Here is a 14,957-nt window from a genome sequence, read left to right as displayed (position 1 = left end):
AAGTGCTTTACAACCAATGAAGTACTATTTGAAGTGTAGTCACTGTTGTAATGTGGGAAACGCGGCAGCCAATTTGCACACAGCAAGATTCCTCAAATAGCAATGTGATAATAACCAGATAATCTGTTTTTTTTGGTTGAGAGATAAATATTGACCAGGATACCAGGGATAACTCCCCTGCTCTTCTTCGAAATAGTGCCATGGGATCTTTTACATCCACATGAGAAAGCAGACGAGGCCTCGGTTTAACATCTCATCCGAAAGATGGCACCTCTGACAGTGCAGCACTGGAGTGTCAGCCTAGCTTTATGTGCTCGAGTCCCTGGAGTGGGACTGTGAACCCACAACCTTCTGACTCAGAGGCGAGCGTGCTATCAACTGAGCCACAGCTGACACCAGATAAACACCAGAACATAGGACCCTCTGTTAAATCTCTGCGAGGAATTCAAGAAGTTCTTTACCTTGGGGTTGGTGATTGGGTGCCCATGAATGAGAGTAGATTTACAATGTGTCAGATGAATACTGCATACATTTTTAAATGACATATTACAAAGAATTTACAGCACAGAAACAGGCCATTCGACCCAACTGGCCTGTGCCGGTGTTTATGCTCCACACGAGCCTCCTCCCACCCCTCTTCATCTCACCCTAACAGCATAACCTTCTATTCCTTTCTCCCTCACGTGTTTATCTAGCCTCCCCTTAAATGCATCTACGATATTTGCCTCAAACACTCCTTGTGGTAGCGAGTTCCGCCTTCTAACCTGTTTTGGGGTAAATTCTCCTGAATTACAATTTCTGTTTTTTTAAGACCAGGAACAGATGGACTTTAATTTTGCCGCATTAAAACAAAAATGCTGCTGATAAAACAATGCGCGAGGTTTGAACGCAACATTGCTGTGGCTTGTCCCATTCTTAAATCTGCATCGCATTGACCTGCGATCGGAGGGGCTGTGTTGATTGGTTTCAGGATGGTTCTGCCAATATATTGTCGAGAAGGACAGTTCGAAATTTTCAATTACTTGAAAATGTTAAAGTACGAGTGTCCTTAGGGTCAGCTCCCATCAAGCGTAATTCAATATAAAATGCATCTCCTTTTACAGAGAAATATTGACTTGCTTATGAGCGAGTGACACCGATTCATTTCCAGGGATAGACTTTGTCACTTTCCGATGCAAAATTTAGATTCATAATTTATATTGATATTTCACTGTTGTAAAGGCTCTACTATAGGAACTCAGGCAGAACTGTACCATGAGTAATATTGTGTGCACATTACACACAATATATCCAGCTACATTTATAATTCTATTCATATTTACCTCTAACATATAAAACATTTCTTATATCTATTATAAACGTGCTTCCTCGTTGGTTAATTGTGTCTAGTCTGTTTTACTGCTTTTTAATTGGTTCTTTTCTGTATTTGTTATCCTCCTATCACTTCACAGCAAAAAACATTTTGTTGGCGTATAACTGCCGTGACACTTACTCGTCCGTCCCACGACATATTCCCGAGAATAAACCGATAACGCATAAAAAATATGAACCTTTAAGAAAAATAAATCATAAGCTTATCCAGAAACGTATCCATCTCATTTTACAATCACATAACAAATTCACCCCTCCCCACAACAGCCTGATGTGTTCCCTTGGGCCTCATCAGCAGCGCTGTACTGAGATACACACTCCACGTTACTCCAGTCTGGCAGCTATGTCCTTCAGGACTTGGCCAGCTCGGTCAGTAGTGGTGCTACCGAGCCACTCTTGGTGATGGACATTGAATTCCCCCACCCAGAGTACATTCTGTGCCCTTGCTACTCCCAGTGCTTCTTGCAAGTGGTGTTCAACATGGAAGAGTATTGATTCATCAGCTGAGGGAGGGCAGTAGGTGGTAATCAGCAGGAGGTTTCCTTGTCCATGCTTGACCTAATGCCATGAGACTTCATGTGGTCCAGAGTCAATGTTGAGGACTCCCAGGGTCACTCCCTCCAACTGTGCCGCCACCTCTGGTGGGTCTGTCCTGCCGGTTGGAGGAGTCTCGGACATTGGCTGAAAGGTATGATTCTGTGAGTATGACTATGTCAGGCTGTTGCTTGACTAGTCTGTGGGACAGCTCTCCCAATTTTGGCACAAGTCCCCAGATGTTGGTGAGGAGGACGTTGCAGGGTTGACTGGGCTGGGTGTGTCGTTGTCGTGTCCGAAGCCGGTGCCGAAGTCGATGCCGGGTGGTCCGTCCGGTTTTATTCTTATTATTGTTTCTTGTAGCGGTTAGGTTACAACTGAGTGGCTTGCTAGGCCATTTCAGAGGGCAGTTAAGAGTCAACCACATTGCTGTGGGTCTGCAGTCACATATAGGCCAGACCGGGTAAGGATGGCAGATTTCCTTCCCTAAAGGACATTAGTGAACCAGATGGGTTTTTACGACAATCCGGTAGTTTCATGCTCACCATTAATAATACTAGCTTTATATTCCAGATTTAGGCAGGCAACCGAAGTTCAAACACATTACACGTTAACAGTGAATGTTGCGCGCCGTGTAATTTCACCCCAACAGTGCCTTACTGTATGATAGTTTACATCCAATAACACACAATGCATGTGGGAGGATCATTTCTAGTAACATATAGCGAATTATTATATATCTATAGGAGGGCTATACCCACAATACACCGTGGATTATAATTATTTTACAGATATAAGGCACTGCATATCACTGAATATAGCACTCAGTTACTTACTTGATATAAACGTTATACTGAGTAATGCCAGCAGAGATTATTATAATATAAAACATTGCCTTATTTAAATATTTTGCTACAAAAGTATGTAAAATGTTGGTGTTTGTTCGACACTCAATATAAAGAGGAGGCTTCTCTGGTAAATCTATCAGAGAATACATTGCCGATCAGCTAATGTGAGGCAGAGATTGCTGTTTTGGGGATCTGAAAGACACATGGAAACTGGAAGTGTAAGAATGTGAAGCAGTCTGCTGTTTTTAGGATCAGTTACTGCGGGCGGGCGGGCAATACAGTAACGTGCACCAGTGAGAAAAGGCATCAACCTCAGATCGTATATCACTTCATTGTGGAGTCATCTCTCTGGTGCTGTGGAGAGTGTTTCGATTCAATGTCCGGTGCTTCCTCTTCAGCACTGAGCAGAGTGCTAACTAGCACGAGAGGAGAGAACCTCTGGGTTGTGGAAACTGAGAGTCTCACCGCAGGGTGTGCAAGACCCAGTCAATCCCAGCAACATCTCGGAGGTGTACAATCCCCTGGATCTGAGAGATCGCGCTCGCAAAACCGTCGGGGGGCAAACGAAGTGCCCTCTCCCAGCTACAAAAGCAAAATCGCTCTATTTCCTTTTCGTGCGTGGTCCCATTAATTGGCTGCGCAGCCCATTCAAATTTTCGGGCATGCGCGGTTTCTTCAATGTAAAAGCCGGTGAGTGGCCTGCGCGGGACCTCCAGACCAGCTGCGTGCCCGCGCGGCTTAGCAGGAACATTGCTCATCGGCCTGTAAATATAGTGCGGAGGTTACAGACTGTGCAAATTGCTCATAGAAACATAGACGATATGAGCAGGAGTCGGCCATTCGGCCCCTCGAGCCTGCTCCGCCATTCAATGCGATCAAGGCTGATCATCCAAATTCAGTACCCGGTCCCTGCCTTCTCCCCATATCCCTTGATCCCCTTAGCCTTAAGAAATATATCTAACTCCTTCTTGAATATATTTAATGAATTGGCCTCAACTGCCTTCTGTGGTAGAGAATTCCACAGGTTCACCACTCTCTGGGTGAAGAAATTCCTCCTCATCTCTGTCCTAAATGGCTTACCCCTTATCCTTAGACTGTGACCCCTGGTTCTGGACTCCCCGGCCATCGGGAACATCCTTCCTACATCTAGTCTGTCTAGTCCTGTTAGAATTTTATAAGTGAGAGTTACCGAATGTATTTATACACCTTGTGTGGGATTTACAAACTGTTTATATCCATTGTGTGGAGGTTATAAGCCATGGTTACAACACTCATATAGGGATTACGGACTATGGTTATACCTCTCACGTGTGGAATATGGACCATAATTATACCCCTCCTGTCGGCTGGTACAGACCATTTAATACATTTTTGTTATTTGGTCTCATTCGCATAATTTATTCAGGTGCTGAGGAACAGTCGATTTTAACATTTCTCAGCTCTAGCCGGAATCTCTACCTTCTTGATTTCTTGACACTTTAAATATAGACCAGCCACTTGGATCAGCTGAAGTGCGAGGTCTCTCACCGATGCTGGGGCTTAGCAGGAAGCAGCAGATTGGTACAGATAAATGTTCATTTATAATCCTGCAATGATTTGGTTGGGGGAGTTCGAAATTAAATCAAGTTCCATGGCCAGTTACTCTTCTTCTTCTTAGGCAGTCCCTCGCAACCGAGGATGACTTGCTTCCGCATTAAAAATGAGTTCTCAGGTGACTGATGAGTCCAATGCGGGACCTACAGTCTCTGTCATAGGTGGGGCAGATAATGGTTGAACGGCCAGTTACTACAACACAGAGCAACACCACTTCCCCACTGGCTAAGTTGGAACTTCACTGCCCGCAACTACTGGGGGGGAAGTTTAACTTCTGCCGGTGAATGCCAGCGGAATCGGCAACGGAAGGGTAAATCAGGCGGGGTGTATAATGGCGGCTGATCTGATATTGCCCGTTTTACCTCAGCACTGAAAACTGAAGCGACCCTCGGTGAGCCTGAAGCGACCCTCGGTGAGTCTGAAGCGGCCCTCGGTGAGTCTGAAGCGGCCCTCGGTGAGTCTGAAGCGGCCCTCGGTGAGTCTGAAGCGGCCCTCGGTGAGTCTGAAGCGGCCCTCGGTGAGTCTGAAGCGGCCCTCGGTGAGCCTGAAGCGACCCTCGGTGAGCCTGAAGCGACCCTCGGTGAGTCTGAAGCGACCCTCGGTGAGTCTGAAGCGACCCTCGGTGAGTCTGAAGCGACCCTCAGGTGAGTCTGAAGCGACCCTCAGGTGAGTCTGAAGCAGCCCTCAGGTGAGTCTGAAGCAGCCCTCAGGTGAGTCTGAAGCAGCCCTCAGGTGAGTCTAGCAAGGTGCCAGGTTTGATTGCCAGTCTGGGCTGTTTTTTACTTGATCTGAGCTGAGGAAGCAACAGGGGCTGTACAAACAGATTATCAGCTATTTGTGGGAGCTCGCTGTGTGCAAATTGGCTGCCGCGTTTTCCTACATTACAACAGTGATTGCCCTTCAAAAGTACTTAATTGGCTGTAAAGCACTTTGGGATGTCCCGAGGTCGTGGAAGGCGCTACATAAATGCAAGATAACAGAAAATGCTGGAAAAACTCAGCAGGCCAGGCAACATCCGTGGAGAGAAAATAGAGTCAACGTTTCGGGTCAAACCCTTTGTCAAGGCTGAAAAAGCACAGGAAATGAAATAGATTAAGAGGCCAGGCTGGGAGAGAACAAAAGAGAAGTGAAGAGACATTAAGTGGTATTCAAAACGAGACGAGGTGGTGATGGGACAAGTGGAGACAAAAGACAGCTCTAGATTAGGTGTGAAATGCACTGGCAGAATGGGAGACAGCTGCCATGTGGGAGAGAAAAAAACTCCACTTGTCCTATCACCATCTCATCTCGTTTTGAATACCTCTTAATGTCTCTTCACTTCTCTTTTGTTCTCTCCCCAGATCAGCCGGGATAGTGATGGAAACAGTGGGAAAATGGGACAGTGAGGCCTACTGTCACTTCCCCACCCGCACTTTAACTTTCCTCATCCTTTGCCTGCTGGGAAGGCCGCTGGTGGTCGCTTTACCCCCCTCCCCCACCCCATTTTCCCTTGTTGGCACTGCTGTTTCCACTGAACCCAGGAGCCGCCAGGGGAAGAGTGGTGCTAGGCCCTTGGCTATTGGAGGTAGTCCCTCGAGGCTGCTGGGTGGAGGGAGAATGGCCTAAGAGCAGCCTCCTCTCCCTCCATAATGGCCCCAAATGCGTAGCTGCTGAAGGCCTCGGTTCAGACTGAGACCTTCAGTGCTGAAGTTGCTGTAGTCACTGGGGGGGGGGGGGGGGGGGGGGGGAGGGCATTCTGCCCCCTTGAAGGCTCGCCCCATCTCTTCTGGTGCTGTAGTAGGTGCTGCACTGCAGGACAGCCTCGCCTTCTTGGTCCAGCGGCAGCGGATTCACTCGGAGGCGAGGATCCTGCCCTGCAAAGCTAACGAGCCCCGTCCTGGAGGCGTTAAAACCTGTTGTAGCGCCCTTTCATTCACACTGGGCTGAGACCAGCTAATTAACTACAGACCTGAAACTAAACCTGGGACCTTCTGAACTGTAGGGCTTAGTGCCTCATTACATAATGCCTTTTCCCAACAGGCTATCAGGGGAACTTGAGCAACAGGTCAAAGCTTAAAATACAAGTCTGAGAGGCACCAGTGAGCATAGAGCTTTCTCTAATTAGAACTTTGAGGATCCATTGTTGATTATAAAGAACATAAAGGAAGAACCTGCATTTATATCGAGCTCTTCACGAGCGCAGGTCGCCACAAAGCACTTTCCAGCCAATGAAGTACTTTTGAAATGTAGCCACTGTTGTAATGTAGGAAACACGGCAGCCAATTTGTGCACAGCAAGCTCCCACAAACAGCAATGAAATAAATGGCCAGGTCATCTGTTTTTTCTTTGGTGTTGGTTGGGAGTTAAACATTGGCCAGGACACTGGAGGGGGGGGAAACACCACTGCTCTTCTTCAAATAGTATTGTGGGATCTTTCACATCCACCCGAGAGGGCAGACGGGGCCTCAGCTTATCATCTCATCTGAAGGACGGTGCCTCCGAGAGTGCACTGAAGGTCTCTGAATTGGGGCTTGAACCCATGACTTTCTGACTCAGAAGCGAGAGTCTACCACTGAGCTAAGATTACTCCTTTAAATGATGACAGCTCCTGATCACTGCACGAACAAACCGATCCAGGGGCTATCATTGTGCATGTATTGTCTATCCTTCATCAAAGGATCTCTTTGATGGAAGAGCAGCTAGGAAAGGATATGGAACATAAAATAAGCCCAGTTCTAGGCTAGCCAGAAAGATTTAATTAGCATGTATTGAATTCCTTTTTGTTCTGAAAATGCTTCCCGCCCCAAGCGTTGACGATAGTGTAAGTGTTGCCTCAGCCATGGCTTCAACGTTACCTCTATGTTGGAGAGATTCATGTTGAGCTCCTGCAGCCGCGCTGTCCTCCAGTCCTCAGCCGCGCTCGTTATGTAGTTGTCAGTCAGAGCATCCCAGATTCTGGAATGAGAAAAGTCATTGTTAGCTGTCAGCTGCACGCAGCCCCTCCCTACGGCCCAGCCTCATGCTTGGAGTACAAGTGCCCTTTGTGACTGCACACTGGAGCAGCATCTGGGGGAACAAGTTTCCACAGCCAACAATCAGCACCTTTATCTGATGAATCCCTTGACTGACAGAAACATGTCCGTGCCTGTCCAGTGTCAATCCAAAGGTGTTATGGGACACAAGGGTCTTGGGTACAAACATGAGGAAAGATTAGGTGTAAACAGCTCACAGACAACATAGCCATTTATCCAGCTTTACCTCTCCATCTCTCTCAACTCCACTCTATAACTCTCCCAACTACCCGCTCTTCCTCTCCAACTCTCCCAACTACCCGCTCTTCCTCTCCATCTCTCCCAAGTCTGCTCTATACCTCTCCAACTCTCCCAACTACCCTCTATACCTCTCCAACTCTCCCAACTCCCCTCTATACCTCTCCAACTCCACTCTACCTCTCCAACTCTGTCAGCTATGCTCTATACCTCTCCAACTCTCCCAACTACCCTCTATACCTCTCCAACTCTCCCAACTCCACTCTACCTCTCCAACTCTGTCAGCTATGCTCTATACCTCTCCAACTCATTATAATTTCACTACAATTCTGGATTTGTCAAAGTAACCGGGGTTATTGATGGCACCCATGTGGCTATGCAGACTTGTAGGTACAATATAATGGTCTACATGTACAAAAAGGAGCGCTCCTTCATCAATATGCCATTGATCAAAGACCACCAACACTGTATCATGCAGGTCAATGCCCACTTCCCAGCCAGAAGCCATGAAGTTTTCATTTTAAAACAATCATCTGTATCTAGCTTTTTGGAAGGTGCAGAGAATGGTTCCTCAGAGAACAAGGCTACCCTCTTCAACCCTGATACATGGAACTTTTATTGCAGCCACAGACAGGTGCAGAGTGCAGATACAACAAGGCCACCACAGCTACCAGGATCAATATTGGCATCGGAAGCAGTGTCATGAATCTTACCATTCACGTAGAAATGACTCATGAGATAACACTGGGCGGCCAGCTGGTGGCGCCGTCCAAGGAAAGTATAAATACTCAGGCGTGGGCCCAGCTTGCTCAGGATGTTTCTGTAACCAGGAACTAGTGATGTAACTAGAATCTCATGGTTGTGAAACAGTTGATTAAAGCCTTGTTTTATACTCAAACCAAGTGCTCAGTAGTTTTCTTACATCAAGCAGTGCCTACTTATCCTGTCAGATTGGGGCCACCTTACAGTAAAGCCTGCTCCCTTTCCCAGTGACTCCAATATCATTGTCATCTGCTGCACACTCCACTGTTTTGCTGTAGATAGAGTACAAACCATGGAGATGGAGGAGAACAACCTATAATCAAGGTCAGAAGCCAGACACAATGGCCAAGAGGATGTAGCTGCAGAGACACCAGTGCCTAGAAAGACTGAAGATGCTGCTGTAGTTGTCACGTATTCGCAAACCTCTTGACAACTGCACAGGCATGGCTAGTGGACTCCTGCCCATTCCTAGTCAGACCTTGCAGGGTATTCTACAAAGACTGCTGTAGACAATCCTGCTGAGGCAGCAATCCCATTTTATACGTAGGCTCTGTGAGGTCCGAATCAATAGATAGCACAACCGTGGAAGGGACCATGCTATCCCCAGGATGCAATTACCTGCTTCTCCTCTGCCACCACCCTTTGTACATGGTGATTCACCCAATGTTACCTCCTCAAGCTCAATATCTAATGTTTCTAAGGTGTGTATAGCTAGTGATTTTTAGCTGGCACCTTGCTGGTGATGTTTTATCACAACTATGTCCCTGGTCTGTTGACCCTCAATATAACAGACCCACAGCTGACACAATGGCCAAGAGGATGTAGCTGCAGAGACACCAGTGCCTAGAAAGACTGAAGATGCTGCTGTAGTTGTCACATATTCGCAAACCTCTTGACAACTGCACAGACATGGCTAGTGGACTCCTGCCCATTTCTAGTCAAACCTTGCAGGGTATTCTACAAAGACTGCTGTAGACAATCCTGCAGTTGTACAGGGCCTTGGTGAGACCACACCTTAAGTATTGTGTGCAGTTTTGGTCGCCTTATCTGAGGAAGGATGTTCAGCGAAGATTCACCAGACTGATACCTGGGATGGCAGGAATGATGTATGAGCAGAGATTGGGTCGATTGGGCTTATACTCGCTGAGTTTAGAAGAATGAGAGGGGATCTCATTGAAACTTATAAAATTCTAACAGGACTAGACAGACTAGATGCAGGAAGGATGTTCCCGACGGTCGGGGAGTCCAGAACCAGGGGTCAAAGTCTAAGGATAAGGGGTAAGCCATTTAGGACAGAGATGAGGAGGAATTTCTTCACCCAGAGAGTGGTGAACCTGTGGAATTCTCTACCACAGAAGGCAGTGGAGGCCAATTCATTAAATATGTTCAAGAAGGAGTTGGATATATTTCTTAAGGCTAAAGGGATCAAGGGATATGGGGAGAAAGCAGGGACCGGGTACTGAATTTGGATGATCAGCCATGATCTCGTTGAATGGTGGAACAGGCTCGAAGGGCCGAATGGCCGACTCCTGCTCCTATCTTCTATGTTTCTATACAAAAGCAAAATACTGCAGATGCTGGACATCTAAAATAAAAACAGAAAATGCTGGAAATGCTCAGCAGGTCAGCCAGTATCTGTGGAGAGAGAAACAGAGTTTCAGGTCGATGACCTTTTGCCAGACGATCTGAAATGTGAACTCTGTTTCTCTCTCCACAGATGCTGCCTGACCTGCTGAGTATTTCCAGCATTTTCTGTTTTGTTACAGCTGACATCCCTTGGTTCTCTTTCCAATCCACTAAGAATACTTAGAAAATTGGTAAATTAAACATGGACACATTACCAATTAACCATCTGCCTCAGGCCCCGTTTGTGTCTTCAGCATTGACCAAAGTTTAGAAAAAAATCTCTTGCTACTGGGAATTTTATATCATCAAATTGCTAGCCAAGTCCTTGTTTATTACATCTGAGGGCCTGACCTCGGTGCGATGCACAGACTCCAGCTACAAGATGCAAAGCCTCTTGAAAAAGTCCTTGGGCATCTCCAACTCAGCAACAAGAACAATCATTATGTTTCTCTGCGTGGCTCCTCATCAAGGTAGGCAACGTCACAAGTCTGTCCCTTTGAAAACAAATCATTACTTTGTGAGATGAAGCACAATGATTGACTCATTTAGGGTCTAGCTGGTGCAACTATTTGAATTTAATGTAGGGAACAACCCTCTGTTGGCAAGTCCTGCAAAGAGGTCACATTAATATTAACAATGGCTTCTCCTCCTCCTTGCTTCTCTAAGTTTTTATTTCTGCTTCTTTTTATATCATCGACTGGCTCAACCTTTACTTGTAGATTACAAACTAAATCATCCGTGAGTGTTGCAGTCTTCCAACTCGTTGACCTGGTTTCTACATTAATTATCTTGCTGGAAAGCACAGTAATAGATCCCCGAGTGCTGATTAGAGATTCATCCAATAAGTATGCTGATTCAGGCCCTGGGGTGTCTTGTTTGAGCTCTCCGAGTCCCACAGGTAACTACTATTCCTTATCAGCATTCGTCAGCATAGTTCAACTGCTTGTGTGCATCAGCAGGCCCACTCGTTCCCCTGTGTTGCTTGTAGAGATAAAATTCATGGTGCATTTCCAATTGTAGTCAAGCTCATGGCAACCAACAAAATACCTCAAAAGAAATAAAAAGAGAAAATTCTGCAAATACTCAGCAGCTAAGACAGCATCTGTAGAGAGAGAGAAAGAGAGTTAGCGGCCCCGCTATTTACTGGGGCGGGGTTTCAGAATGGGGGGTGATGGTGGATTCCCCGATCGCCGTGGAGTATTCGTGGCGTGCATGTTTTTATTTCAACAGGTTCCCCACCCGGAAGCCAGCCTGATTGACTGGCTTGGCTGCCTGGGGCAGGGAAATCGTGCCGCAGCCCAGGAGCAGGTAGGTTTCGTGGATGTTAGGGGTTGAGATCTTGTCGGGGGAGGCGAGTGTGGGGATTAGTGCATGGTTGGGAGGGTTGGGGTGATCCCGGGGTGGTCGGTCAGGGAGAGATCGGAGGGGGAGGGGAGAGATGGGGTGGCAGGGGGCGAGTCGGAGATCGACGGCGATAGGTGATAGGGGGGTCGGTGATCATGGGGGTGCATCAGTGATTGTAGGGGAGGTTTGTTGTGTATGTACCTTGAAGGGAATAACTGGTCTTAGACTGCAGTACCGGCAGTGACCACCCCTGTATAAAAGGCCCTAGCAGGCTTCTGTAGTTTCAGTTTCAAGCTGCCTCTTGTTCAGTAAAGTACCTGTTAAACTGTTCTCCCGAAGTCCGTGTATTATTGAGGCGTGGAATTTACAAGGTTGGTGACGGGGGTGTTGTTGGGGGGAGATCTTGGAGGTGGGGGTATTTACAGGTTAGCTTGTTGGGCTAAGGGAAACACTCCTGCTCCTCCTGGGCCACAAACAGTGCTGTAAATGCACTTACCTGGTGGATTTTACCCGACGGGTTTCCCGAGGCCCGGGTAACCTGGTCAACATGGGTTAAAAATAGAAACCCTATTAAAATGAAGGCACGCAGCCTCCTTAAAAGGTTTCACCGATCGACCCGCCTCCTGAGAGTGGTTTGGTGTCCCGCCTCCGCCGAAACCGGAAGTGGGCGGGTTGGGTTCCTGTTTCAGATTTTTAACTCCCCATCAAACCCACCCATTTTTGGGGGTTAAAATTGCCCCCGTTGTTTCAGACCAATGACCTTTTGTCAGAACTGAAAAAAGTTAAGAGATGTAACAGATTTTAAGCAAGTGCCGAGGCAGGGAAAGTGGCGGGTGGGGCGGTGGAGGGCAGTGGAGGGTCCACCTCACCAGGACTTCAACTTCTACAGACCACAGGCTGGATTTCTCTGCTCCTGGCAGGGGAGGGGTGAGGTGGGATCTCCACCCACCTTCCTTCCTGTTACCGATGCAGGGTGGGCTTGTTGCAGGGTCCCCAGTGCTGCAGAGGGGTGCCTGGGACGGAAAATGTGGCGGTGTTGCTGCTGCCACAGAAGAGGAGGAGGCCATTTACAGTGGTGGACCAACCCTCAAGTGCAGACCATTAACTTGTTGTTAGGCATAAGCTTGGGAGCCAGCCTAAAAATGGTAAGTAGATCATACACTAGCCTTCCACAACTGCCCCTAGGACTAGCGCCACCCCTCTCTTGACGGTCCCTGGAGTCAGGGGGAACAACAGCGCAAGGGAGGGAAATCGGATGAGTGGCCAGGGTATATGCGGTGAAGGGGTAGCCGGGGGTCTTCCCGGCAAGGGTGGGGACGGTGGAGAAAGATAAAGGTCATGAAAGGAACCCAGCAATTTTCCTGCTGTTTCCATCACTATACCATCCGACCGGACACTCAGCTGGGCCAGGAAGTAGGTTTGTTCCAGCTGAGGTTTGTTACAATCCACTGCAGTAGAGAAGAGCACTCGGAAGTCAGGCTCAGCAAGGTCTTTCCCCTGCTTAATTTCACTGCATTTAAAGCTGGAGTCAAGGTTGAATCATCTAAAAACTGGGCCACCATTTGCTCTTACTCAGAAGTGCATTTAGGTATTTGGCTGACACATCAGCTCCCCCAGTTGTTCAGATAGTAAAAGCAAAGTGAACTGATCCGTACAGAAGGTCCTACGTTTGATCCTGGTGTGACCTGAATGATCTGAGCTGGGGCAGCAGTTCGGGTGCGATAACTGGCCTTGGTGCCTCTGTGTGACAGGGAGAAATCTGCCAGGATTTCTGTCACAAAACCCCCGCTAGAAAGTGCCCTCATATGGTTGTTGAGTCAGGACAGGCTGGGTCTTGGGCACAGTTAGGAAGATAGAAATATAGGAACAGGAGAAGGCCATTCAGCCCCTCGAGCTTGCTCCACCGTTCAATTAGATCATGGCCCATCTGTACCTCAACTCCATTTATCTGCCTTAGCTCCGTACCCTTCTTTCCCTCACCTGACAAAAATCTATCTCAGTATAGAAAGCTTCAATTGTCCCCACATCCACAGCCTTTTGGGGGGCAGAGAATTCCAGATTTCTACAACCCTTTGAAAGAAAGAAAGACAGACTTGCATTTATATAGTCACCTAGTGTCAGCTGTGGCTCAGTGGGTATCACACTCGCCTGTGAGTCAGAATGGTTGTGTGGTTCAAGTCCCACGCCAGGGACTAAAGCACATAAATCTAGGCTGACACTCCAGTGCAGTGCGAGGGAGTGCTGCACTGTCGGAGGTGTCGTCTTTCGGATGAGACGTTAAACTGAGGCCCCGTCTGCTCTCTCAGGTGGACGTAAAAGATCCCACGGCACTATTTTGAAGAAGAGCAGGGGAGCCCCGGTGTCCTGGCCAATATTTATCCCTCAACCAACATATCAAAAAAAGCCAGATCATCTGGTCATTATCACATGGCTGTTTGTGGGACCTTGCTGTGCGCAAATTGGTTGCCGCGTTTCCCACATTACAACAGTGACTGCACTTCAAAAGTACTTCATTGGCTGCAAAGTGCTTTGAGATGTCCGGTGGTCGTGAAAGGCGCTATATAAATGCAAGTCTGTTTTTTTTTCACCACCACCGGACGTCCCAAAGCACTTTACAGCCAATGAAGTACTTTTTGAAGTGTAGTCACTGTTGTAATGTGGGAAATTTGTGTGAAAAAGTGCTTCCTGATTTTCTTCCTAAACGGCCTGGCTCTAATTTTAAGGTTATGTCTCCTCATTCTTGATTTTCCACCACCAGAGGAAATAGTTTATTTGTATCTACCCTATAGAATCTTTTAAATATTTTAAACACCTGGTCAGATCACCCCTCCATTGTCTATACTCTAGGAAATACAAGAATCATAGAATGGTCTCCTACTGTGCTGTAACCATTCGGCCCATCGAGCCCGTGCCGGCTCTCTGCGAGAGCACCTCAGCTAGTCCTACTCCCCCGCCCTTTCCCCGTAGCCCTGCAAAAATTTTTCCTTCAGGTACTTATCCAATTCCCTTTTGAAAGCCACGATTGAGTCTGCCTCCACCGCCCTTTCAGGCAGTGAATTCCAGATCCTAACCACTCGCTGCGTAAAAAAGATTTTCCCCATGTCGCTTTTGGTTCTTTTGCCAATCATCTTAAATCTATGCCCTTTGGTTCTCGACCCGTCTGCCAATGTTGAATAGCTTGCCGATACTTGGATGATGAAAGATGGTAATTTGGAACAGTTATCGGGAGGCTGTGGAAACAGCGCGTCAGCAGATGTTAAGGCTTTGAACTGATGCTTTGCGAAGGTTAGCACTTATTGCATTTATATGCAGTTCCTCGGTCTGCTATTTTAATGGAGATGTTGACTCATTTAACCAATCCATTAAAATAATGGCCAAAGAAACTTCATGCATTAAGTGTTTGTCACTAATCTTTGCACAGCACAATTTCAAGGCCTTACATCCATTAGATCCGTTAAAAAATGATTGTACTCCTAGCCGTGACAAAGTACTCCCTTATCAACAGGGATTCCTTAATTTACAGGGGGAGGTACAAATGCAAGGAAAATAAGTTGATTCCTACAGGAATATGACCGAGAGAAGGGTGGATGAGATTTCCCTTTTATTGGATTGCCTGGGCACAGCAGATGGA

General features: G+C 47.2%; 1 protein-coding gene across 1 annotated transcript in view; it reads right to left on the bottom strand.

Moving 5' to 3' along the window:
- fez1 (fasciculation and elongation protein zeta 1 (zygin I)) overlaps positions 1–14,957 on the bottom strand; it is a 77,896-nt gene that overhangs the window by 49,942 nt on the left and 12,997 nt on the right. The window contains exon 2 of the mRNA XM_085968099.1: positions 7,181–7,280. Within this exon, the coding sequence (XP_085824225.1) occupies positions 7,181–7,280 (100 nt within the window). The remainder of the gene's footprint in view (positions 1–7,180; positions 7,281–14,957) is intronic.

This window comes from Somniosus microcephalus, chromosome 26, assembly GCF_052327205.1.
Source record: "Somniosus microcephalus isolate GS21.2 chromosome 26, FLI_Smic_1.0, whole genome shotgun sequence".
NCBI lineage: Eukaryota > Metazoa > Chordata > Chondrichthyes > Squaliformes > Somniosidae > Somniosus > Somniosus microcephalus.
Note: the sequence above shows the minus strand (reverse complement) of the source record. Positions and strands in the feature narration are given on the sequence as shown.